Source organism: Solea senegalensis, linkage group LG15 (genome assembly GCF_019176455.1).
Source record: "Solea senegalensis isolate Sse05_10M linkage group LG15, IFAPA_SoseM_1, whole genome shotgun sequence".
Classification (NCBI taxonomy): domain Eukaryota; kingdom Metazoa; phylum Chordata; class Actinopteri; order Pleuronectiformes; family Soleidae; genus Solea; species Solea senegalensis.
Window position 1 is genome coordinate 9,585,289 of NC_058035.1, and position 26,859 is coordinate 9,612,147.

Here is a 26,859-nt window from a genome sequence, read left to right on the forward strand (position 1 = left end):
AAGGAAACCGAGGTCAGCAGACCACAGCTTCCGAGTGGCGTGGGGACGCTTGCATCTGGTGCGAGGGCCCTGTCATGACTGTTCGCAGTCCTAGTTCTTAGATAGATTTAACATATTAATGAGCTCATTTTGTATATTTCAATGTTTCTCTCGATAAAGATTAGCCAATGTCTTATTATGCAACATACATTTGAATGAATAATGAAATCAAACGTTTACAGTTCAAGGTTCAGTTCAAAATGTGTCAAAAAAGTCATACTATAGTATGTCGTCCAAAATGTAACAAAAAAGTCATAGGTTAGAATTTTGTCCAGACTGTGACCAAAAAGTCATGCTTTAGTATGTCGTTCGAAATATGAATAAAAAGTCATAGGTTAATATGTCGTCCAAAATGTGACAATGTGATAAAAAAGTCATACTTAAGTATGTCTTCCAAAATGTGACAAAAATGTCATAGGTTAGTATGTTGTCCAAAATGTGACAAAAAAGTCATACTTTAGTATGTCGTTCGAAATATGAAAAAAAAGTCATAGGTTAGTATTTCGTCCAAAATGGGAAAAAATAGTCTTACTATAGTATGTGACAAAAAAGTCATACTATAGTATATCGTCCAAAATATGTAAAAAAGTCATAGGTTAGTATGTCGTCCAAAATGTGACAAAAAAGTCATAGGTTAGTATGTCGTGCAGAATGTGTCTCTCCCTACAAGTTTTAAAGGGTGATTCCACAAAAATACCCTTGGTGAGATTATTTACATTACATTACATTACATTACATGTCATTTAGCAGACACTTTTATCCAAAGCGACTTACAATGGAATCAAGTACAATTAGCCAGGGGTGGAATCGAACTTGCGACCATGATGTTTTTGGTACACAAGGTAGGGTCTTAACCACTGAGCCACTCCACCCCCGGCAGCAGCTTCTGTTCTATAATGTATTATTTATGACTACGGAGGGACTTGGACAAAAATCAACATTGGTTTGGTGTCACCTCCATTTGCTCAGCTGGTAAAGAGTTGTGCTTTGGAACCTGAGCCCAGACAGTCAGAATCTTTTTTTTCTTTTTCTTTTCTTTTTTCACTCCTGCTGATGTGGTTGCATTGACATTTAAAAATTATAATTGTGACAATGAGAATTACATTTTAATGAAACACTGTATTTGTATGTAAAAGTTACTGTAAAAAAAGGTGTCAAGTGACCATTACCACCTTGTTAAAAAAAAGTGTGGACACCCCTGATCTAAATACTAAAAGTTTTGGAGGTTCAGTCCTCCCAAAATCGGGTTAGCCCTAACCCATGGTAACGTTATGTAAATTATAAAAGAGCGAATTGGGATCGTGTGTGGACTTTCCCTTTAATTTCCCTTTTTTATTCAAAAACTGTATAGTAAAAATCCATGAAACTCAGCATGATGATAGCCATTATAGTGACAATCAAAATCGTCCAGAACAGCCTTAAAACAGTCACAGCAGCTCAACCACAAGACACATTACGACAGACACAACAAAAACAGTTTGTCATACTAACCTATGACTGTTTGTGAGGACCTCGTTTAGGCTTTCCAATAATATAAATAACTGAATAAATAATTGAATAACCGTTTGTGCTAAGCTTCTATTGTTGTTCAGGGTATTTCTGTATTTTATGAGAGTTTCTGATCTTTTATGGTAACTTTGTAAGATAATTAGATATCACGTGCATGTAATATCACTAATGAAGCTTCACGAAAACAGTTGAATTTCCAAGTTTAATGCATGCTTTTATTTTGAAAAGGGATTCTAATTTCCGACAATAACAAGAGCTTCGGTCTAGCTTTCAAAACAAAAGCAGGACACCCCCCCCACACACACACACACACACACACACACACAAGCACACACATACACACACACACACACACACACACACACACATCTATATATTTATAACTGTACTAAATATTTACCAACTATACTAAATATGTACGAATTATAAACGTAATTCTCATCGTTTAGATTGACTCAAATATATATGTTGGTTCAGCCAGTTTTATTCTGAAAAGGTTGCGCCGGAAAGTTCATTGTTTTGGTCAACAGTGAAAATGCTGGAATGTCAGCTGACCAGAAAAGAAAATATGCCGTGGAATGGACACTAGTGGCAGAATAACTCTGTAGTAAAGGGCACGAGCATCCGCCCGGCAGTCTCCTTCTGTGAGGTACGTTTATATGTTATTTGTTTGAGTCAAAACATGCTGCCACTTTTGTGCTCACCTTCGTGGCTCTCATTACCAGCTAAGCTAGCTTAACTTTTAAATGTTTTTCGGCTTCACAAATGCGAACCTTAAATTATAAAATCCTTTCACGAGTCACTTGAAAACCATAGAAAGATAACGGGCATAATTGGCGGCTTATTATTTTTTTGCTTACAGCAGATATCTTTCAGTGAGTGAAACCATTAAACGGGAAATTCCTACTCGGGTGAAACTGTTGAGTGTCGTGATTTCTTTGGGGTAAGCGTCATGTGAAAACGTCTTCCTCTTTAATGACACAAGTGAGTCTTCATGGTGCAATGTCAGCGTCTTTCTCTCCTGTCAGTGTTTGCTTCAGCTTCATAAATAGCGGAAGTGATGTTTATATCTTAAGTGTGCAGAAATACAAGCTGAAAGCTTGTCTTTTCCTGTCCTGTCTTGTGCATCACACGTGCATCACTGACTCACTACTCGTTTTTTTGAGACGTGTGAGGTTGCAGGATGCTGACAGATGTAAATCAGTATTATGGGTCAATTAATCACATGCCCTAATAAAGGACATGTGAAAGCAATGAACGTCTGAGAATACTGCAGCGTGTGAGAGACCAAGCTGTGACTTGTAGCCAGATTCCAGCTGTGGGAGAGCATTGGGTTCACAGGGTTAGGGTTAAATGAATGAAAGATGTACTGTATACATCTGCTAAATCTAATGATAATGAAAAGGCTTAATTCCACTTTTTAAGTTGGTCTTAAGTTGGCAGTGACAACAAAGCAGAAAGGCTTTTTAACACTGTGTAATTTAATATTTGTGTCTTTATCAGAAATCATATTTTCATCACAATATTCTTAAACATTATGCATATTGCATGTTTTCCATGTATTGTGCAGCCTTACTGTTAACAACATATTTCTCCTAATGCATTTACCGTAATGATATAACCAGCTATTTAAATGCTCCTTCATCAGTGTCGCAGAGACGCGAGGAAATAACGAGTGTGGGTTCGGCTCTGTCTTAATGTCAATTATTCATGTTGTTTCTGTCTCCTGTTGAACTCACTGAAAAACCAGTTTGTCATGCTCAGTTTTGTGCTGAGCAAGTATTTTACATGTGGACATGTGAAGGCAAACGACTGGATAAACTGTGTTTATTTCCAGAATTGAACAACCGATCTCAGGGTTAATTTTGCTTCCACTGCAGCATCACAGGATGTGGACAGTGTAACTGATCTTGGTCAGTGACAAGCTACAGAGATTCACACTATGGCTCCAGAACAAAAATAGATTGTTTTTTTCCCCTTGCTGGACAAGTGAATATAAGTCTCGTTCAACCTAATATGGTGTAGTTTTTTATATTCAACTCGTGTTTTTTTCTTCTCTTTCATAGGTTTCTGCTTTACATCTCCTGTCTTCGTGTTTTTACTACCTCCACCAACCCTGTTTACCTTTTACCTTCATCTGTACTGTTTGAGTGTCCAGTGTCCTCTGTGTCAAAATGGATGCTGAAGAGCCTGTGCCACACAATATCAATTCCTCATATATTCCACCTGCTCTTGGCAATGACAATGTATCTCTGGAAGAGGAAAACGAGGACCAGAGTCCCTCTTCGTCCCTCCTGCCAGTGCCTCTGGCTGTGCGCTACAGTCCAGAGGACTCTTACTGTTTGGTGTACATGATCTTCTTTCTGATGGGCATCGGCTCCCTGTTGCCCTGGAATTTCTTCATAACAGCCAAACACTACTGGCTCTACAAACTGAGCAACAACACTCAACACAGCGGTGGCGAGGATCAACGTTCAAATCTCGGTGTGAGTGAGAGAGAATCAAAATACAATGTGTTTATTGTTCATGTGTAAAAGTCACACATTTTTGCCATTCAGCCATTTTCCCATGGAACTGACAGTCCTGTGATAGATGTGAGGACGGATTGTCCTCTTGCATTTGACATTCATTTCAACACAGTTATGCAATTAGAAAGGCTCGTTTAGATCGCTACGCTTAAAGGCAGAGGAGGCAAATGAATCTTGTCTTGCAAACAAATGTAGTTGTTGAAAGTGTTTCACATATCAAAGTAGATGTAATTGTTCGATTACTACAAAAAGATGTAGTGAGCTGAAAGGCCCGAGCAACTTAAGGAAGAAAGCAGTTGTCTATCTTCACAGCTGAACCGTTAATTGTGTTTCACAGCCTCTGCAAACTTTGCCTCAAGTACTCTAGCACTAAAGTATTTTAAAGTTAAAGTATATTAAAGTTTGTTTTTGTTCAAACAACTCTGTGACTAGAGGTCAACTTTACCTTAGACAAACAGCTGTAAGTGTAAAACAGTTCTGCTACTCACTTTGTTTGAGTTAACAAGGAAAGCGCAGCAAATGTAAGGGAGGAAGAATTTTTAGATTTCTTGCCCCTCTTTTCCTTTCATGTAGGATACTATGTTAATGAGTGAGTCAAAAGCAAATGAATGTTTTCTATTTTCTCCATTTACAGGACTACTTTGAAAGTTATCTGGCCATCGCGTCCACGATTCCCTCCGTGCTGTGTCTGATACTAAACTACATTCTCATAAACAGGTTGAGACCACAAACACACACAGCCCACACTCCTGGGGCCTTTTCACTTTGAGTCTCACCCTGTGTGAAAACTACATTTGCTTCCCTTTCACACGTTCTGTGTTGTCGCTGTGTGGATGTTACAATGGTTTATTTGTCCTAACAAATCACAAAAGATAACTACTATAAAGTGATTTTTCTTGGGACATTAAATGTTGTGTGTTTCTATACATTCTCTCTAAATCTAGGTCATTCTATTTTATTAAGATATCTTAATATAACTTAAGATAACTGACATTATTGTCATATCATATTCAACAGGAGAGCTTTGTATAATTTGCGTGGCAACAAAAGTCTGTATTTGCACATTAATAGTCTTGTAGACAGTCTGTACAGTTTGTGACAGCACAGGGCAAAACACTGAGTGTCGATCAGCTGTTTGTGTTCTCTGTAGGTTCTCGGCTAACATCCGGATCCTGGTGTCTCTTGTTGTGATCCTGTTGGTGTTTGTGGTGACCACGGTGCTGGTGAAGGTGGACGTGTCGGACTGCAAGGAGACTTTCTTTATCGCCACACTGACCAGTGCGGCTGTCGTTAGCGGAGCTTCTAATGTCTTCTCTGGCAGTGTTTTTGGCATCAGTGGGCATTTCCCTATGAGGATCTCTCAAGCCCTAATATCAGGTACTGTCTTAATTTAGGTCAAGATTGCCTCTTGTTTGCCTCTTGTTGTTGCCAATTACTAATGCTTATCTATCATTTCAAATTGACCTCCTCCTCTGACCTCTGGCATTAATAGGTATTATCACCCAAAGAAATTCCACTCCGTGGATATTTAAATTTTTTTCTCTTTATAAACAACCACATCTGGTGCCAACAACTACACCACATTCAGACTCTCTTAAATCACTCTTTCTTCTTGATTTGAGAACTTCAGCAGGTCGTCCTATCCGTGTCTACATGCCTGAATGCATGAAGTTGTTGGCATGTGATCGGCTGATTAGATAATTGCTTTAACAAGCCGTTGAACAGGTTAAAGATTTTTATAAGTCTTCCAATATATAAATTCATTGTATACCAGTAGACCAAGAATGATGGGATAGGAAGTGTGGGACACTGACAATATAACCAGGACATTTAAGCCCATTTCACACCATGTCTATACTGTTTTTGTTTTTTTTTACGTATAAAGTATATGTGATGAGTCCTGTTTTGTCTCAGGTCAGGCTATGGGAGGCACTCTGACTGCAGTAGCATCAATAATGCACCTTTCCCTCACAAAGGATGTGACACAAAGCGCTTTGGCCTATTTCCTGACGGCTGATGTCTTTATTCTGCTCTGCATCGTCGCGTATCTGCTGCTGCCCAAGCTGGAATATTCAAGGTCAGTGGCAAAGGCACTCATCAGAATTATTCATGCACATTACCTGTCACAGTTCTGAAGACCACCACTAGATGGTGCCAATGCTCAAAACATTCACTTCCCAAACACAGTGGCCTTTTAGTTCATAATTGAATGTATTTATCTTATCTGCTTCTGTAATTATTTGTGTGTGCTTATTAGATTTACAGCCATCATGTAAATAGGTCAGCAGAAATTAATTTAACAGAATTAAGTCATCTAAAGTTGACCTCCCTTGACATAGTTATGACTGTCTAATGATAGAACTGCTGTTTAGGGAATGGGTTATTTTACAAAATAAGGTCATTTGATTACACCAAGAGCAATCAGTACTTCTGTAGCCCTATTCTGTTCAGACATGACCGATACAATTCTTAATGAAAAAAATAGCTTAAACATTTTTCGGTTTCTTTTTTTTACAAATTTGATGCATTTTTCTTCTTGTTTATAGACACTACATGCTGGCAGCAACATGTACCACTGCACAAGCCCTGAGTGAAGGCAGTACAGGCAGAGACTCTGTCCCACCACTGCAGCCCATCCTTAGGAAGACGTGGGTGCTCGGTCTTAGTGTCTTCTACGTCTTCTTCATCTCCTTAATGGTTTTCCCTGCCATATCCTCGGGGATCCAGTCTGTCCACAAAGACAGCGGCAGCCCCTGGACAACCACTTACTTTGTGCCCCTCACTAGTTTCCTCCTGTACAACGCAGCAGACTTCTGTGGCAGGCAGGCCACAGTCTGGCTGCAGGTTCCTGGCCCCACTAGTCGAGTCCTGCCAGTGCTGGTGCTATGTCGCTCTGTCATGGTCCCACTTTTCGTGTTCTGTAACTATCAGCCTAGGGACCACGTGCACACAGTGTTGTTCAAACATGACGCTTATCCAATGGTTTTCAATTGCCTGCTAGGCATCTCCAACGGCTACCTTGGCACTCTACCAATGATCTATGGCCCAAAGGTGGTTTCACGAGAGCTGACAGAGGCCACAGGAGTGGTCATGTCCTTCTTCCTCACTCTGGGACTCGCTGTTGGATCTGCATTCTCCGTTCTTATCATTCGCTCTATATGATTAGGTTGTGAGGGAATAAAGCATCATGTGGTAGAGCCACTGTACCCGCTGCTGATGAATCGTGTAACCTCAAAGCAATGTGCACCAGTGAAGCCATTTGACTGTTGAAGGGAAAAGTCCCGATAAGCTCAGCACCGTTCTTGAACAAAAAGGGCACAACTGCACTCACACAAAATGTATTTAGTTTACAGTGGTGTGGCTCAGAATGAGTCTCAAGGCTTCGTCTATCTTGGTTTTTGGTCTCTCCATATTTGAAATGTGGAAGTGCCTCTTCTAGCAATATTTGCAATACACGAGGGACAATTCACAAAGCTTTCACGTTGTACTTTCTTAAAGTGGAAAACACAATTACTTTTACATTTGGGATAGTTTTTATGCATTGGGTGTTGAATGTTGTTTTCAAAGTTATATCACAATACAGGGGGATACGGGTAAGAAATGTGACCAAGTGTTTGTTATCCTCTTAATTGAACTAGGATCACATAAAGTAAGCATTTCCAGTAAATAAAGACTTGTGTATTCACATTTTTGTCTACTCATGATGCCTGTTGTGCATGCACAGAATTAAAAGTAGCACTTTAACCTGCTACAATGGCACACTCTTCTGTAGCAAAGTGAAGAGGTTTCCCTGGAAATCTATACGAGACCTGCTGTAAGCTAATGGTCTGTATTTATATAGCACTTTTCAGCACTGACCACTCCATCACATGAAGACAGCACTGATGCGAGGACAACTTAGCAGTTAAGCATCTTATGGCCTATAGACTAGAGACAGGAATTGGTTGTAAGATGACCATGTAGGCTGAACATGCATGGCTGAACCATCTAGTTTTTCATAGACCAAACTAACAGTTTGGACCAAAGTAAGCCTAGCACAGATTAGAGTTCTGGCTACTGCAGTCCACTTTTCTAGTTTGAGAAAAATGCCACCATGTAATAAATATTGTGGCAAACTTGTTAAATTAAGTTAGGATTTTCAAAAAAACAAACAAAAAAAAACTGGATTGGAATCACTTTAATTGTTAAAGATTTACAATGACAATTGGCTCTGGGTCTGAAGCAGACAAATCAAATTTTTGTATGCAAGATACTGATTTGCAAACAACGGGAAATCAGAACAAAACAAAAAGTCTACAAAACACAGTCAGACATGGGACTTAAAGTAATGCCATTCATTCAACACACAGAGCCATTTGCAATTAGGTCCTGTGTGATATCAAATGCAGCTGGTAGAGTCTGATCAGGACAGCCAGCCAATTCTATTTCAAAAATTTACATGTGAATCTTTAAATTTGTGAACCTGAACATACAACACCCAGTAAGCGAAAAAGGGGATATGCAACTCAAATTATGTAAAACTGCTCAGTGAAGCAGGGAGAGGCACAAGCTGCATGTCCCTATATACAATCTCTTTCTCTCGTTACACTTACACCAAAAGCCTGTAAATTTCCACCATCAAAATATCAACGTTAATTTTGAACAGAAATGGCAATCATTTAAGTCTATTAAAAATGAAAACAGGACATTAATTAAAATTGGAAAGCAGCACTCTTTTTTTTCCTTTCTTTTAATTCCCTATACATGAATTTGTGCCATCTCCTTTTATACCCACACATGGCGTTTGCAGTGAGCCACGGCCTAAAACAGAGACAAGTGGTTAGACAGGCCTGTCCAAGAAAACCTGCAGGTAAAAAGTGAACATGGATAATGATGTGCTCAAATACTCACATTGCATCGAATTGCTGTCTGCATGCTCTTGCACCAGAATGAAGGTCCCCAAATGCACTGCTCCATTCCCAGCAGCATGGGCCCGCCTTCAGGACAGGCTCCTACTTTCTGTTACAAAAAACAAACAACCACATCTCTCAGTGGCCTGCAGGGATATAGTGACAGCTAAATTTCAAGATTTCATTTCCACACGAGTTGTCTTGTTATTTATTAATACTGGTCACTCTTTACCATGCACACAAATTCTGGGTCAAGCATCTGGAGCAGCAGCTGGACCATCACTGGCTCGTACTGTACAATCATCTGGTCACACTGTTGATAGAAACACATGGTTAATGTACAGTAGTTTCCTGAAGACATATTAAAATGACAGAGTCTGAGACGATGCAAGTCGTTACCTGTGTCTGAAAAGATTCAGGCAGGAAGCGGCACACTTTCCTCACAGCCTCCTCGAACTGTTCCTCTGTCGCGTTCTTCTCCAGAATTCCATCGATGTAATTGACAGCCATCTTGCACACCTCACAGTAACCACCAGTCTTATAGAGACTTTGATCCAGTGGAGCTGGAAAGAATGTGTAGCCATGTGTGAGGGAAGAAACAAAACAAAACACGGGTGATACAATAGAACCTCACACCTCTGGTGTCAGCAATGAGTGAAAACTTACGGACAAACGCACGGTTGGCATCAGCACAGAGCGCCAACACTGTGCAGATGGTCTTTGGATCAGCCTGCTGCACCAGCAGCTCAATGATGGCCTGGCCATAGGTCTCAATCAGGTCTTTACACTGGGCAGTGAGAGTGGAGGGCAGATATGTGCACACCTTCTCCACAGAATGAATCACCTCCTCCTGAGAGACACACATGTCAGCTTGACAACCAATACAAATGTCTGTCACACTGGTCACTAGGTCACATTAGACAATTACAGAGTCATACATTTTTGACTAACATGAGCGACAAACTATATGGTTAAAGTAGGGCTGGACCATGGCATCCAGAAAGTATGTACATCTACTTCTACTTCATGCTTAAAAAGTGAAATGTGACCACAAGATTAAATGCATGTGTGTCGCACCTCTGTGGTCTGATCCTCCAGCATGTCTTCCAGCTGCTTCATCACATACTCGCAGATGGCACACTTTGGGGAATCACGGACACGCACCATGGGCTGAAACAAAGAATTAATGTCTCATGAGTCCAATACTGTCCCACAAGACTGAAATTTAGCTCAACCCATCAAATGCTGGGAAGTCAGTCTGACCTTGTCAGACACAATCTTGGTGGCAGGGACCATCTTGAGAGCGGGTACAGCCTTGGTTGCTGGTACAGTCTTAGCAACCTGCAGCTTCAGCATGGGAGTCATCTTCTTCAAAGCAGCAGTACAGAAGCCAGCATGGACACACAGCTCTTTGGGTTCCTGAGGACAGAAACAGTTACTTTAGGACACGCAAGGTCAACAAATGTTGCTACATTGCATGCTTAAAAAAAAAAAAAAAGCCATGTGCTTTCATCACATTACCATCCATGCAAGTCCCCATCGCACAGTCAAAAATAAAAAACCCAAACATGTGATGCAGTTCTGTTACCAATATGAAACCACAGTGCAGGACACACCCATACAGGCAAAATTATTTTTTTCCTTTTGCAGCTCTGTAAGACCAGCCATACATAGTACAATAAAATGCTGAGCTCATCACTGACAGCCACTTCTCATCCAAACTAAAAACAAAAAATTAAAAAGTAAAAAAAAAGAGCCGAAAGAAAGATTGCGCTAAAAGATAAATAGGTAAGAGTGCCACATTTGAGTATGTGCAAGTGCAGTTGTTTGTTCAAAAAGAAAAAAAACTAAGAAAAAAGCTTAATGCATCCATCCTATTTTTGTTACTAAACTAGCAATATTTTAGATGTCTTACATGATAAGTCTTAGATATCTTTCATGGTGGTGATAATAATAATAATAATGATAATTATAATAATAATAATAATAATAATAATAATAATAATAGGTGTCTTCTGCTAGTGCTCCAAATGTTCTCCTCCACTCAGCTTGTCTGTGTCATTGTGTTGAGGTGAGTAGACCAGATGATGTGGGCTGTACTGATTGCAACAGAGTCTACTATTGCAAGACTACAACCATTTTCCATACTTCGACTCCACCCAATTCCTCCCCCCGAGACAATTTTACAAACTGTGGCTATGCAAACATGGAGACCATTTCAAAAATAAATGAATAAATAAATGACATAAAGGTGGTTACAGCCAATTAGTGATGAAAGGTTAAAAATAACCACACTGTATTCTTATTTGTTGTGATGTTCCAACAGGCACTCCAAGTCATCAGCCAAACATTAGTGCTCGGGTAAAGCCTTGTGCACTCACTCAAAATTCAAACAACAATACAACATGCGTTTCTACGGGGTGAGGTGAGGTGAGTAGTTTAGTGGTGTGAACGGCACAAAAAAGCAGGAGCTAGTGGTTAAAAAGGCTACAGGCTGAACACAGAGACACCTACCTGTTCCTGGGGAGCCGCACACAAAACCCAGAGCAGGACAAAACAGAGCAAGGCAACATGAATGGAGAGGAGGAAAGTGAAAAAGAAATAGATGGAATGGAAAAAAAAACAAAAAAACAGCAGAGATTAAGAAAAAAAAAAAAGGAAGAGTTCTGAAGATATACATCAATTCTGTGAGCAAGCCAATGGGGGCTTAGTGCCACCAAATATATACAAATAAACAGTGTCATTAGCTTTGATGACCAGTTCAAGGGTTCATCAGTAAATATTAGAATATCATGCTCTTTTTACATTGCGACTTATGCCAGAGAAACAAGTGAAGACAAAGGTTTAGAAAACTCACCATGCTCATGAGCATGTCAACCACAAGGGTGCCATACTGAGAGACATACTGCTTGCACTGCAAAGAGGAAAAGCATTAATGTACAGCATTTCTTTTACAGAACATATTTAAAAAAAAAACATTCCTCCTCTTACCATTGCAGCCAAGCCTGGGCCCATCAGGTCACACTGCCTCTCAATATTCGCAATAAGAGAGTCAACAAATGAGGCGTTTGCCTTGGCTTCTTCTTGAGCATCGGTCAGGAACTTGATGCAGTCCTGGCACACATCATTACTGTCCTACATGGATGGTCAGATCGAGATAAAGAAAATAAGACTAAGTGGCGGGAGGACATCATGTTCTGTGCGTGTGGCTACAGAGAGCGCTTTAAGAAAAAATAAATAAATAAATAAAGTGTACCTGCTTGGGCGCCTCCTGCTTGGGGGCCTCCTGTGGATAAAGTAGCTGAGGCACATTGAAGAGGAAAGGAACCACTGGATGGGAAAGGTCAATCTGGGGGATTTCGTTTGACTTAAGTTGCTCCTGGGCCTGGGCTTCAACCTTTGCCAGGGCTACCTGCTGAGACTTACACAGGCCTATGGCACCACACACCACACTAGGATCCTCCTGCAAACACAGATTTATGTCACTTTTTAATCACATTATAAGGAAGTGATTTATAATCCTGATGACGCACAATCAAATGACTGACAGAAACGGTTTAAAGAGAAGTTACATCTTTATAGAATCTATGAAGTGAACTATCAATTTTGTTCCCACTGACGTTGTCGCGGGTGAGAGTTGAAACAAAGAAAGCTGCATCAAATGTTTTCTTGGTCATGTGGTTGACACAATGAGGAGCCTGTTCCCCTTTACTCAGGCTCATTTCCTCATCAATAGCCTTCATTTAGCTCACTGCTCTTTGCCCACAGTCACGTCACCTTTTCCCTCTTTTTATATTCAGGGCAGATGGCCCAATTCAAGAGTCTGAAGTGAAGCTGAAAAATAAACTGACATACAAACCAAACTTGAGTAAGTCTAAAGAAGATCATTAGTAAAACATGCGTTTACAGCTCATCAGAAAGTGTTTCTTAGATCAGACCTTTCTTTATTGGCATCAGCAAAATTAAAAAGGGCAATATTCAGTGACCCTAAACAAATAATGTTATTTCAGCTAGTTCTGTTCCAAACATCGCCTTCTTTTTCCTCATTTCAACAGGTCTTATTTAGACAAAACTCACCAGTTCTCCAGTAAGGATTCCCATGATGATGGGGAAATAGTCATCCACCATCTCCTTACACTCAGCTGCCATACTCTGATCGGGGATGAGCTGACAGGCTTTTTCCAGGTAACCAAGAACCTCTCCCTGTAATCACAGATATAACTAAATATCAGTCATTCAAATTGTTTTTTTTCATATAGATACAGTCACATGAATAAATGTTCTTATCACATAAAAAAAGAAATCTTACCTGAGTGGCATTTTCCTTCAGTATCTGCTCTACCACCATCAATACCTCTTTGCACAAATCACATGGCACTGTTTTCTGAAAACAGATGATTGGACAGCATATATACACATTTCATAGGAGAGCCCAACTCTAATGTGTGTATGTGGATGGACACCACAATGGACATTTATAAGATATAACTGTATAACAGCATATGTCATTGTGTTACATTGGGAAAAGGATTGATTAACTATGCAACGCCTATTTTGCAGACCTGTGATAGCACACTGTATGTGTATGCATTCAATCTTTCTATTTTGAGAGGTATGTGTTTGTTAAGCATTTCACGCAAGAATGCAATCTTACCATCTGAGGCTTGCTCCACACATTCTGACTACAGTGAGTCACAGCTCCACACAGGGATGCCGTCTTCACATTCTGACACCAGTAGAGGGGGCCACGAGCACACTGCTCTGTGCCAAGCAGAGGGGTCGCTACAGCTGCAAGGTTGACAAAAAAATAAACATTTAAAGTTGTACACTTTAGAGATCAGGAAACATATTACTGCTAAGGCACAAGCAGAAATCGTCTGCAATTTTCCCACTTGAATTCAATTTTTTTTCTTCAGAAGATTCTGCATCCATCATTTTGCATTTTATGTCACCCTCAATCCACCAAAAATGACCATGTTAAAAAAAAGGTCAAGAGTTGACTCTTTTATATTACTACCTTTTGGTGAACTGGTGTGGAACAGGTAGTTGTGGCTGTGGGCTATGTGTGCACACAATTATCGCAGCAGTTTGTCATTAGTGTGTGAAATGCAGAACAATAATTGTCAGTAGGAACCTAAAAACCTGGTACATTTAGCGGAAACGTGGTTTAAAAACTTCCTCACATAATTACTGAGGGAAGTTAGGCTTCTTCCACAAGGCTACAAGGTCAGTCAAAATGGACTGGACCAACATGTATTTATAGTTTAAGATTGAATTATTAGATAAGGTGAAAGTCTGGTCCCACTAGTCATGTATGCCAAAAAAGTAATAGGCGTTTCCATCATAAAGCTAAAACACAAACAATGAGCACTGTGGGGAAAAGAAGCTGCTTAACTGTTTTGTAACTGCCATCAAGAAAGAAAAAAACACTAAATCTTTAAAAAAAAATTTGTTGCTTTCTAAAAATGTGTTTGAAAAGCAACAAACCAAGAACAAACACCATCAGCCATGTTTCCTGCTTTGTCTTTTACTTGTTAATGAGTAGCCTTCTGCAATAAGGTCCAAGAACTGTCACAGAGTATCAGCAAGTGTCAAGTCACCCAATTCTGTAAAAGCCCTTCCTCTTTGCACTGTATTAGTAAAGTTACAGTGCCGGCAGGGCACTCCCACAAGTCATGTGAGCAGTCAAGAAAAATAAGCTTTTACAAAGAAATACACAGTGGCAGAAAACAACATTCAATATACTTCTTGTTACCATCTAGACAAACCGGTTTTTATGAGAGGTCAGCAGAAAAGTGGAATATTGGCATATTTTTGCCTGAATTTGTGTGGCTGTGGTTGGGAAACTTATCAATAATTTGAGTGAACATCATGTGACACAGTGGAGTGCAAAAGATAATCCACACTGTTTGTTCAACAACATGTTACCTGTGAAACTGTTTCAGTGTAACAGGCTGCACACTAGTGGCCCAAATAGTTTTGCTGAACAATGCGATTAAGCTCTTAAGCTTTTAACAGCTTCCACATCCTTGATTGTAGACGTGCAAATATACATTATTTCCTAAATAGTCAATACACAAAACACACACTGAGCTAACATGACTTGGGGAACCAATACTAGTGGGCTGAAAGAAATGGCCTCTGATAAAGAGTAAATAAATGACATTCAATTCCTATCAATATCCCAAAAACCACACAGTAAAATGGGCTCATTATTCCAACAAAAATCTATCTATCTATTGACCTCACTGCTTGAAAATAAAGATAAGCCAGTCAGAAAATTGTTGCACATAAAGTGCACATGAAGACAAATACAGGTATCTAACTGCAAAGTAAACCAAAAGGAACAAAAACTGAAAAGGAAACATTGAAGTTGTATTTTTTTTTTTTAAATCGCTGAAATGAAACTTGCCAGCCGTGGGGATTTAGGTTTACATGTGGAGTTTGAATAACAGAATATGAATGTTTGCCTTCCTTCAACTTTCCTTGAGCCTAAACAAGGACTTTTAGCATGGTGAGGTAGACCATATAATACAAAAAAAACATACACTTGTTTACGTCTCCTACACTAAATTAATGCAGTGTGCAATGACATGGGAGTGGACCATTTTTAAGGATAGATAAATTACTCAAAATTAATATTTTTCCCATTGCTTAGTAGGGTAGAGGATTGTCTAGATCATGAGGAAGTAGAAGTCATGTGGTCAAGAACTAAATTACGTCCACTAAATCCAAAAATACAAGTTATTTTCTTATTATAGTAAGTTTGTTTGAGGGCAGGAATATGCAAACATTTATTTTTAGTCATATGTGCCTGCTACTGCAATTAGTAATTGATTGATATTAAAACAAGCCCTGTGATTTTTCTTCTTAAATTGTTCCTTTCTCTTTGTCATAAATGTATTCATTTAACATATTGGGTTAGTGGACAAAACATTTGAGGATGTGTTTATTTTGAACTTTGGGAAACAGCCCACATTCTCCACCATTTTCTTTCCGATTTGAGGTTTGAGTTTGCCGTTATGAGAAAAAAAGCGATTCATTTGTTGGTCGGCAGGTAGCATAATGTGGTGTTTTGCTTATGTTTTCCTTATTAATTGAAAACTAAAATGTAGCAGCATATCTCTTAACGAATACATATAGATCAGGAATTGTTTACAGCAGGAGCGACAGTGAGCCCAGACTGAATATATCCACACACTAGCGTGTTGTCGATATTTTTCCATGCCTACAAAATTAAATTCTGACCCAAGATTAGTGTTGTGGCGATAGCAAAGTGGCGCTAGCAACGAAGCTAAAGCCTCAATAACAATCAGCCGAACCACAAGCGAAACCTCAAAGACAAAAGGTCAGTATTCAGTCAAACGCTGCTTCATTACGAATTCAGTTCATATTTAGTAAACGGACCGAATAAGGACAAACACATGATTTGAACATATTTTAAGACAGTATTGGCTATTGAAGTTAACATTAGCTTGCTACTTCTGTTGGGCAAAGCTAACGGCTGCTTCAATCGTTTCCGCGTTTTACGTAAAAGCGCACTTCAAATGATCGCAGACCGTGTTTATTTTAATTTAACTGAACAACGACCCAAACAACATCGCCTATTAAACACAATACACCATTAATTTCCGTGTGTGTTGATATTACCTGACGACACGAAAAGTAGGGTTAAAAGCAGCATGACGGTGCTGTTTTCCGGCTGGTATCAGTTGTTTGTGTTCCTCGCTGGATACTTGTGAGCTAACTGAGGAGTAGATAGTTCTGCAATGCAGCCGCTAGACCTTGTTGATGCCTTTAAGTGGTGTCTCACTGTCAGCTGACTGCTCAGCCAGACATGTGACTCTGCCTCCCTTCTGGCATTGATCAAAGACAGAATTATACTTTCAAGTAACAGTATAGTTTCAAAAACACACAGGTATCTAATTACTGAGCATGTTTAATATGGTGTTTTGCACGAGGCAACACATTTTAATTTTAATTTCAAAGTTTCATATAGTGGTGGCTGAACACTTCACACTTTCTAAATGTAAACTCATTTGAAAGACATTGAGATTGTCATAAGTTTCTATAAATCTGACTGAAATGATTATTGGCTATTTGTTCAAGTATGGCACATGCTGAGGTGGAAAGTAATGAATTACATTTAGTAGGGTTTTTTGTGTGCCCCAACCTTGTTAAAAAGTTTCTCACTTTCACAGATATAAAATCAAAAAGTGCTTTACAATAAAATAAATAAATAAAGTAACTTTTACTTGGGCAAATTTAAACAAGCTACTTTTATACTTTAACTTGGGTACATTTTTAGACTAGTACTTTTACTTGCACTTAAGTAAAATGTTTTTAAAAATAGTGGTACTTTTACATGAGTATAATATTTCAGTTCTCTCTACACCTCTGGGTACAGGTGAAACTTTACAAACAGTGGTGTAATGGACACAAACGCTGTGTGATAAAGTCCTCTCGAGTGACAAGACACACACTGAAGTGTGTAAAGTGGTGACAACATGAAGAGTGCCTTTCTTTCTAGTGGAGAAAAGTGATGCAGTGCCCTAAAAGATGCCCTTGTAACTTCATTTCCTATGGGTGCCCTTCAAATCAAAAAGGGTGCTGTTATGGAGTTCCCTACTTCATGTGTCCCGCCACTCAATATCAAGTAATAAGAAGTACCTTTTTAATGTTTTTTTTCATTTTGCATACACCTTTTATATATACACCTTTTTATGAACTATATACCTTTCCATTTATGCGTCAGTGTCAATTGCTGATATAATATTATTATAATATTATATAATAATTTCACCCATGCCCTTCCAAATGCCTGTGCACACCAGTTTACAAATGTCAACTGAAACAACTCAATAGGCCTGGTTGGTGTGTGTGTTTCGCCCTGTAAGAAGCCATGTTTCAATAAAAGCTTTTAAACCAGACTGTCAATATTTTCCATGCAAAAGACCCCACCGTTTTTCAAAAGCACCCATGCCTTGAGTCTAAATAAAAAAAGATAGTCCAGTCACACCATCCACAAGCCTGAGAAAGTCCTTGAATAACCTGATAGCCTCATAAAAGGCATGCAATTTAACCCAAACTGGGAAGCTCAATGCCACTGTCTTGTGGCTTTTGAGTAACCTAAAACTGTTTTCATAACTGTAAAACCTTACACTTCCAACAACTCAAAATGAAATTCATACCACAATACTTCTGACAGAAGGGTTTTGATCCAATTTATGTGGTATATAAAATGCAATATTCAGTAATAATCTGAACTGAAACTTTGACCATTAGTTGCTAATGAAATTCAAATGATCATGAAACCAATACTAACTATTATTCTAAAATAACTTGCATCTTGATAGAAAGTAGTAGTTTATTATAACATAATGTCAAAATGCATATAATCCGCAACGAAAAATGTGAAAGATGGAAGGAGGCCTCTCACTGAACATCATCTGGATACAAGTCGCAGAAACCTGTAAAACAGAGGGGATAGCTATTATACAGGGTTAAGTTACAGCACAGTCAGCAATGTACAAACTCCATAAACGGACGGTTACATCATAAAACTTCAGTTTCAGTTGTTTTTTTTACAATAAACACATACAACACACACAACATTTCTGACAAACATCCAATATGAGGGTGTTTGAAACTGAACTGAAAAATAAACTTGTCAGCCCTCTAGTGGACAAAGTGTGTAATAACAACATCCAACATTTAAAAACAGGGAGGTATATACAAATGGAGGTATATAATGTGTCCAAAGACATTCCTAGACTTCATCTCTTTTTGTCTCAGTTTACTTTCATACCACATTCATCCACAGGGAACAGAGGATTTATCTAATTCATACAAGTGTCTAATCACTGCCTGACTATGTGTAAACCTACACAAATAAAGTATCTTAACTAACACTGGCAGATAGTACCTGTGCTGGAGGGAAATCGTTATCTTCATGTGGCTGTATTATTGGAGTATTTCAGAGATGGATTTTGCTGCAGGTCATCTGTCATTTGTCTCATCTATGTTTGAAAGACCGAGCTGTGAAACCAAAATGTCCATCACAACAAAACCTATGTCACTGCAACATAATTGTTATATAATAATTATGTAGTAGCATGTAGAAATGTGGCTTCCATAAAGCAAGGCTATTTTAATTTTAAAGCAATTATATTCTAACATACGTATGGGTTGTATATTCAATTTCTGAAAATAAAAACTCTTTTTACATTTTACAAACTGAACCATTAAGGACTTTGTTTATTGGTGTCCAGCGGACTGGTCAGGGTATTTGAGAAACTGGTGATCTCTTTAGGGCCTTGGTTCTCAAACTGTGGCACGTGTACCACCAGTGGTATGCAAGCTTCCTCTGGTGGTACTTGGAGGAAACTCAAAATAACAAAAAATAAGAATAGTTAGAGTCATCTACTTTGGCTATACTAGTGTCTAAAGTATGTGTGAGAGGGGTGATGAGAGAGCAAATTATCTCATTGGGAATAAATCTGCTTCCTGAGAAAAGGTCGTAGTTAACTTTGTGTGCATACAATAAGAATTGACAGTGTGGGTGTACACATGCAGGTATCCATGTGTGGGGAGATTATATGACTAGACAAAAATAATCTTAACGGTGTTTTATGCTGCACTTCAGCCACATCTTATGTTCCTTACATTCAGTCACAGTTGGGGGCCACAGCATTGGCTAGGAGTCTGGGTGTCCTTCTTCAGCACAGTAGGCCTCACCACGTCCACGTCACGGTGCAGGTGGTTCAGTAAGCCTGGCAGGACGTCGGGGGCTGCGTAGAAATCCACCAGAACGTAAGTCCCTCGTTTGTGCCTCTCGCAGTGTTTGGTGATTTTGTAAGGTAACAGTCTCTCTCCCAGGTTCTCCAGTTCTCTCACCACTGCACCCCGCTCCATCAGCGTCTCCACTGTCCGTCGCAGAGCAGCCGCCGTCTCCGGTCGCTGCATCGCCTTCAGAATCAGAGCCAGTTCGTAGCGAGGCATGGCTTCAACGACCAATTTCTCGACGACCAAACTATCTATTCAGCCGCTTCTGCGTCAGTGTCAACTCACGACGATCATGTTATGGCACGAGGGACAAGGAAGGTCTTTGGTGATGACGTGTGAAGAATGCGACAACGACATGTCTAAACGTAAGAAAGAAACAAATTAGGGACGTTATGTAACATGCGGCTTGGCAGAATCTGAACATATAATGTAATAACCACATCGATTAAATTAGTCAACATAGTTTTACATGAAGTCGTTTTTAAAAGAAAAATGAAGAACCGGAAGAAGAAATACAGAGACGTCTCACTCTTCGTTGCTTTCCTAATACCACCGAGCATACATTTACTGTTTTTGAAAGCCGATCTTATCTTTCAAATATACATAAAAAGAAAAATGCAGTGTCATTGTTGATTAAATTAGATTTTCTGTCCGCCGGACAACGTGCTTATCTTCTCCTCAGTCTACGTCATCTTCATCCGCCGACTTCCGGGCTATTCCTCCTTCCAGAAGAAGCGTGTTGAAGATGGCGGAGAAAACCTCAGTGCCGAGTGATCTTTACAAATGCGTGTATTCATTCCTGCGGGATAACAAGTTCGCCAAGGCAGCGGAGCAGTTTCTGAAGCAGACCAAAGTGGTAAGGAGCCGTTGTTGTGTGTCTCACAGTCGCGCCGATGTTGTCTTTTCAGAAAGTGCGGTGAGGCGGAGTTGGCGCACGAGCTCCGCTCGGGAACGTGCGGCCGGAGAAGTTAGCACGTGTGTGAGAGAGGGTTCTTTTTTCTAATAGACAAACGTATTATTCACACACTTCTCAGCTGCCACTTCTCCGTCCTGAATTTTAAAACGTGTCATCATATCGTGTATAGGGAATTTTAACTTTATGTGTTTTTCCTCTGCAGACTCCACAAGATGAGAACGAAGAAAACCTCGTTAACATCTTCAACTTCTGGGTGAAGTGAGTTGGCTATTGTTAATTGAGATTATAACAATACAGATTAATCTGCATTTTTTTTTAAACGTGCATTTTTACAGTCACTGCAGTCCCAGTAGTATTTCAGGCTAAATTTGGTTTCTTTTATTTGTTCCTTGAATGCATCGGTAGATACTATGTTCAGTTTAAAGAGGGAACTGCTCAAATTGAAAACCACACCAACAAATTCAAGCTGGTTGTTATGAATGATATGTACGTTGTATTTCATGATCCAGTCTCATCTTGCCATCACTGTCTTTGTAGGTCTCCTGAGGCCAAGAAAAGGAAAGCGCCTTCTAATAAGGATGGAGCTGCAAGCGGTTCCTCATCCAAGAAAGCGAAAACCACAACAGAGAGCTCCAGCAGTGATGACTCAAGCAGCGAGGATGAAGGAGCTGTTGCAAAACCAACGAAGACAGCCACTGCAGGTAATATGAGTCTGTTTGACTGTTTGATTCAGTTGAAATGTGGTACACAAACGACAACACATTCAGAGCCCACTCCTGTTTGTTTTAGCAGCTGCTACTAAGGTCCCTGCTAAAGCAGCTGCAGCTCCTAAAGCTGCATCCAGCAGCAGTGAGGACTCCAGTGACTCTGAGGAGGAAAACAAGGCTCCTGCAAAGGTAGGAGGAGGAGACGTCCAAGTTAAAGCTGAAAACCATATCTAGACATTGCTGTAATTTTAAAGCCACCAATCTTTGAATTTTTATTTTAATATTGTCTGCTTATAGGCTCCAGTGAAGCAGGTCACTCCCGCTCCTGCTGCAGGAAGCACAAGAAAAAAGGACAGCAGCTCTAGCAGTGAAGAATCTGACTCTGATGATGCACAGCCTGCAAAAGCCCCTGCGTCAAGTCAGTTGATTGTCAGATGTCCGTAATATTGCCTGGAATTTTGAGTTGATGATGAAAGTGTGTTTAATCTACCTGCCGTACGTGTCTCCTGACAGAAGCCAAACCAGGGGCAGTGACAGAATCTAAACCATCTGCTCCTGCTAAAGGTGCTGCAGGAAAGAAAAAGCAGGAGTCCAGCAGCAGTGAAGATAGTTCCTCTGACTCTGAAGATGACAAACCAGCTAAGGTATGCTAAATAATCTGGCAGTGTATTATTATTATTATGATTTTGATTATATGTATTTCCAAAGTTTATAGTGGTGTTATTGACCAAGGCCAATTAAACCCTAATGGATTTGTACACTACATCAGATTTTAACTGCACATGTCATGTGTTCTGATAGGCTCCAGTTAAAGCCGCTCCAGTTAAAGCTGCTCCAGTCAAAGCTGTTGCAGCTGAATCGAGCAGTGAAGACTCTTCATCTGAAGATGAGGCTCCTCCCAACAAAAAACCCAAACCTGGTGTGTTTTATTTTGTTTTATCTTTCCCAGTATTGTATGCGCAATATCTTATGCATCATATTTAACAATGTCATGATATTAAAGACGTGTAACAATTTATGTTAGTTATATAGTTATTTTTCCTCATTGTGAAAGTAGATCAGGTATCTTTCTTTTGTTTATACTTGTCAAGATCTTTTTGATTATGATGTGACATAGAATAGTCAAAAATGGCTCACTCTTTCCCAAGCTTGTTTCAATGATATTAAACAATACACATATTGTGTTATTACACCAAGGCCCTCTGTAACATGTCATAATGCTAGTTCACGTCCTCTGTCTTGTTAGGAGCATACAGTGCGGTTCCACCTCCTGCGTCAATCCAGAAAGCACCAACTAAACCAGCACCGAGCAAGGCCAACCCCGCTGTGGCCAAAGCTGCTGCAAAGAAGCAGGAATCAAGCTCTGAAAGCTCAGGTAAGAATTTGGTTCTGAGATTTTTTTTTTTTCTCTTCGTGACCTGATGCCAGTAACATAAATCTTTCTTAATGCCCATGATCTTTTCAGATTCAAGCTCTGATGAAGAGGAGGCAAAGAAGCCACCAGCCAAAGTCACCCCAGCTAAACCTGTACCTGCTAAGGCTGCATCTGCTAAAAAGGATGATTCAGATGAAGATTCATCAAGTTCAGAGGATGAAGAGGAGGCAAAGAAACCTGCAGCAAAGGTGACCCCAGCAAAGAAGGTCAAAGCTAAACCTGCACCTGCCAAGACCACCCCAGCTAAAAAAGACGAGTCCTCAAGCTCAGGTAAGACCCCTTTTTTTTCCTTTATGTTTTTAAAAAAATGTCTATACCTGTTTTACTAGGCCAAATACAACACAGTCAGTTGTGCACTGGTACATCATGTGTATCAAAAATGTTCATAAGATGGATTTTCTTCAATCTCAAATTCAGACAGCAGCTCTGAAGATGAGGCTCCTGCCACTAAAACTGCAGCCCCAGCAAAACCTCCTGCTGCATCCAAACCCCCAAGCAAGGTGGTAGAGAGCAGCTCGGATTCCTCCTCTGATGAGGAAGAGCCAGCAGCCAAACCAGCTGTCAAGCCAGCCACCCCAGCTTCAAAGCCTGCTACACCTGCTGCAAAGCCTGCTCCTGCCGCAGAGAGCAGTTCTGACTCTGACTCATCCTCTGAGGATGAAGAACCAGTCAAGTCTAAACCTGCAACCCCAGCTTCAAAGCCTGCTACACCAGCAGCAAAGCCTGCTGCTGCAGCAGAGAGCAGCTCAGACTCATCTTCTGAGGATGAAGAACCAACAGTGAAAGCCAAGCCAGTAGCAGCTGCTAAACCTGCTACCCCAGCCAAGAAGGCTGTTACACCTGCAGCAAAGCCTGCTACTGCAGCAGAGAGCAGCTCAGACTCATCTTCTGAGGATGAAGAACCAACAGTGAAAGCCAAGCAAGTAGCAGCTGCTAAACCTGCTACCCCGGCCAAGAAGGCTGTTACACCTGCAGCAAAGCCTGCTACTGCAGTAGAGAGCAGCTCAGACTCATCTTCTGAGGATGAAGAACCAACAGTGAAAGCCAAGCCAGTAGCAGCTGCTAAACCTGCTACCCTGGCCAAGAAGTCTGCTACCCGCCAAGAAGGCTGTTACACCTGCAGCAAAGCCTGCTGCTGCAGCAGAGAGCAGCTCAGACTCATCTTCTGAGGATGAAGAACCACCAGTGAAAGCCAAGCCAGTAGCAGCAGCAGCTAAACCCGCTACCCCGGCCAAGAAGTCTGCTGCAGCAAAGCCAGCAGCAGAGAGCAGCTCAGACTCATCTTCTGAGGATGAAGAACCACCAGTGAAAGCCAAGCCAGTAGCAGCGGCAGCTAAACCCGCTACCCCGGCCAAGAAGTCTGCTGCAACAAAGCCAGCAGCAGATAGCAGCTCAGACTCATCTTCTGACGATGAAGAACCACCAGTGAAAGCCAAGCAAGTAGCAGCTGCTAAACCTGCTACCCCAGCAAAAAAGCCTGCTACACCTGCATCAAAGCCTGCAGCAGCAGAGAGCAGCTCAGATTCTGACAGCTCAGCCTCTGAGAATGAGGCCACCAAACCTGCAGCCAAGAAGCAAGCTCCAGCTAAAGTAGTGGTCCAGAAACCTGCTGCTGCTAAGACCCCTGCTGAATCCAGTGATGACAGCTCCAGTGATGAGGAAGAACCCAAGAAGGTAGCACCGCCACCCAAACCCACAGCCACAAAGGCTGCTGCTGCTCCAGCAAAGAAGGCCAAAGAGAGCAGCTCTGAATCTTCAGATAGCTCTGACTCCGAGACCAAGGTCACCCCTGCTAAACCTGCAGTCACAAACGGCAAAGCAGCAACACCCAAGACAACCAGTGCAGCAGCCAAGACTCTGGCAAAGAAAGGAGAATCATCCAGTGACAGTAGCTCTGAGGAGGAGGAAGAGGCCAAAAGTACAAAAGTGACAAAGGCTCAAAAACCTGCTCCAAAAGCAAAGACAACTCCAGCAGCTAAAGCCAAAGAGAGCAGCAGCTCCTCAGAAAGTTCATCAGACGAGGAGGAAGCACCCCAAAAAGCAGCCACAGTGCCCATCACTCCCACTGAAAACGGTACGTCTCGAGCAAATACTGAGCATGATGTGGCTATTCAACACAAAGATTAAAAATGCATTTAGGATATGGCGAGGGAGCCTGCAATTACAATAAAAGATTATTTACAATACTTTTATTGACCAAAGAATTGTGTGCTTTCATGCATTTTAGCTTTATGGAACACTTGTAATGTTTAATGGCATACAATTGTTTTTTTTCTTTGGATTCATCTAGGTACCAACGGAAAGAGAAAAAGGGATGAAGAATCTTCAGAAAGTGAAGAGGAAGAGACGGAGGTTGTGACACCAAAAAACAAAAAGGCAACAACTACGCCTCAGACTTTCCCTAAAGCCAACAAAAAGGTGAGACTGAACATTTGCTTGTAGTTAAGTGTAGGTTCTGAAACTAACAAACGGCTCAGCTGGATAAAAGTGATAATTTCTTAATGGTAAAATGATCAAATTTGATGGATACAACTTGTCTTTTAGTCTTCCAACGTACCTTTCCGTAGAATAAGAGAGGAGGACGTTGATTTGGATCCCCGTCTTGCAGACAACTCCTTTCACGCAAAGGTTGGTTCAGTTCAACGTCTCATAACAGCATTGCTTTAAGTTGCTGGGAATACTCAAGTAATTTACCACCATGTTAACTTGTTTTTTTTTTGCCATTTTAGTTTGGAGCCAAAGGGGACTGGGGAGAGAAAGCAAACGATGTGCTCAAGTTCACAAAAGGCAAGTCATTCCGCCACGAGAAGACAAAAAAGAAGAGGGGAAGCTACCGCGGCGGTGCCATCTCCACCACGGTCAACTCTATTAAGTTTGACAGTGATTGAGCGCCTCATCTTCCCGATTCCTCACACCTGAACTCTTGTTGTCCCTGTGTGATAAAGACTACCGGTTGTCTGGTTCGTCCCTCCACATCCAGTATGTCGTCCCCGCCCCGCAGTTCAGTGACCGAGAAATGAGAAACCGTAAAACCTGAGCCAGCACCAAGCGTTTTGTTAGTAGCTGCTCTGGGTTTGTTATGGAGACAGTCATCAGACAGTTGTCTGATGAGGCAACAGGAGAAGGTTGTACCCAACTGTGAATACAGACTCTGCCGTTTGACATCTGCATGACATCGTTACACTTATAGCCACTAGGTGGCTGCACACCACCTGCTGATGGTAGAATTCTAGTCTCTGTTGGGCCCTTTTTCATTTTGATTTAATGTATGTTGCGCTTGAATGATTTTCTTCTTTTTTTGGGGGGGAGGGGGTAACTAACTTCATTATGTGTATGAATGACAAACATCCCAAGTCTTCATTATGTTTATGAAAAGGGCTATTAACTTTAGTGGATCTGATTCTAAATGGTTAGTGGATCACGTTTAAATGGGAGCGGGTGTGTACTTGGGCTTTTTTTTCCTTACTTTTACATACATACATACATTTGAGTAGAGCTTTTTATACTGTGTATTTATTAAGTTTTATTCCATTTTGACCTTTAGGACCTCCATTGCTTGTTCCAAGCTAATTTCAAGCCATTTTGCATTTGTTCGTTGTGACGTTAGGATGCCCCAGTCAAACCCGTCGTTCCTCTGTTTATTATTGGTATTGATTTAATCGTTCATAAATTTAACAGCGATCCATTATTTTTCTCATTTGAATTTACTGTATGTACTTGTAATTTTTACTTCTACTTTGTGTAGCTGTAATTAAAGACCCAAGAAATCAAATGTCGTGAATGCATTTCTGTCTGGCCTTAATTTGTTTGTCTTCGGTTTGAGCACTAGATGGCAATGTAACACATGAAGCGATACCTTTTTTTTCTTTCTGTTTTTCCTTGAGGATATGGATCAGTGTTTGGAGTGGCTGCCATGTCCAGGCCCAAGGGTCTGTACATCCTTGTCTCTTTGCTCAACATGGTGGTAGATTTTCTAGATTTTAACTACAAAAGAGAAACAAGCGTTATCAGGAATGGCAGTGGTAACAGCACAGACTGTCTGAAATGGACA

At 40.5% G+C, this 26,859-nt stretch overlaps 4 protein-coding genes across 5 annotated transcripts; 2 read left to right on the plus strand and 2 right to left on the minus strand.

The window, feature by feature from the left end:
- The first annotated feature begins 2,056 nt into the window (after positions 1-2,056).
- slc29a3 (solute carrier family 29 member 3) lies at positions 2,057-7,763 on the plus strand. The gene is made up of 6 exons (XM_044046250.1): positions 2,057-2,197; positions 3,615-4,034; positions 4,711-4,793; positions 5,227-5,453; positions 5,991-6,153; positions 6,623-7,763. Exons 2-6 carry the CDS (start codon positions 3,723-3,725, stop codon positions 7,236-7,238), a joined length of 1,401 nt encoding a protein of 466 aa, XP_043902185.1. The 5' UTR covers positions 2,057-2,197; positions 3,615-3,722; the 3' UTR covers positions 7,239-7,763.
- Positions 7,764-8,238: 475 nt separating this feature from the next.
- On the minus strand, positions 8,239-16,682 carry LOC122782053 (prosaposin). Of its 2 annotated transcripts, XM_044046247.1 has the most exons (15): positions 16,616-16,682; positions 13,620-13,753; positions 13,275-13,349; positions 13,043-13,168; positions 12,222-12,428; positions 11,957-12,100; positions 11,823-11,879; positions 11,480-11,485; positions 10,229-10,384; positions 10,043-10,135; positions 9,632-9,815; positions 9,365-9,528; positions 9,198-9,278; positions 8,967-9,074; positions 8,239-8,876 (listed from the first exon to the last, which is right to left on the minus strand). In XM_044046247.1, exons 1-15 carry the CDS (start codon positions 16,647-16,649, stop codon positions 8,841-8,843), a joined length of 1,605 nt encoding a protein of 534 aa, XP_043902182.1. In that variant the 5' UTR covers positions 16,650-16,682; the 3' UTR covers positions 8,239-8,840. The 2 variants fall into 2 exon arrangements, with proteins under 2 accessions (XP_043902182.1, XP_043902183.1); XM_044046248.1 differs by lacking the exon at positions 11,480-11,485.
- mrps6 (mitochondrial ribosomal protein S6) lies at positions 13,620-20,326 on the minus strand. Its single transcript, XM_044046251.1, has 4 exons — positions 19,631-20,326; positions 18,891-19,003; positions 16,616-18,435; positions 13,620-13,753 (listed from the first exon to the last, which is right to left on the minus strand). The coding sequence occupies exon 1, from the start codon at positions 19,964-19,966 to the stop codon at positions 19,637-19,639; it is 330 nt and encodes a 109-aa protein (XP_043902186.1). The 5' UTR covers positions 19,967-20,326; the 3' UTR covers positions 13,620-13,753; positions 16,616-18,435; positions 18,891-19,003; positions 19,631-19,636.
- A 112-nt stretch (positions 20,327-20,438) lies between these two features.
- Positions 20,439-26,580, plus strand: nolc1 (nucleolar and coiled-body phosphoprotein 1). Its single transcript, XM_044046246.1, is given in 14 exon segments — positions 20,439-20,606; positions 20,869-20,924; positions 21,204-21,367; positions 21,459-21,562; positions 21,671-21,791; positions 21,887-22,017; positions 22,175-22,292; positions 22,620-22,748; positions 22,839-23,078; positions 23,226-23,901; positions 23,903-24,882; positions 25,099-25,226; positions 25,353-25,436; positions 25,538-26,580. Coding segments are annotated over 14 exon segments (3,201 nt in total). The 5' UTR covers positions 20,439-20,495; the 3' UTR covers positions 25,697-26,580.
- Positions 26,581-26,859: the final 279 nt, after the last annotated feature.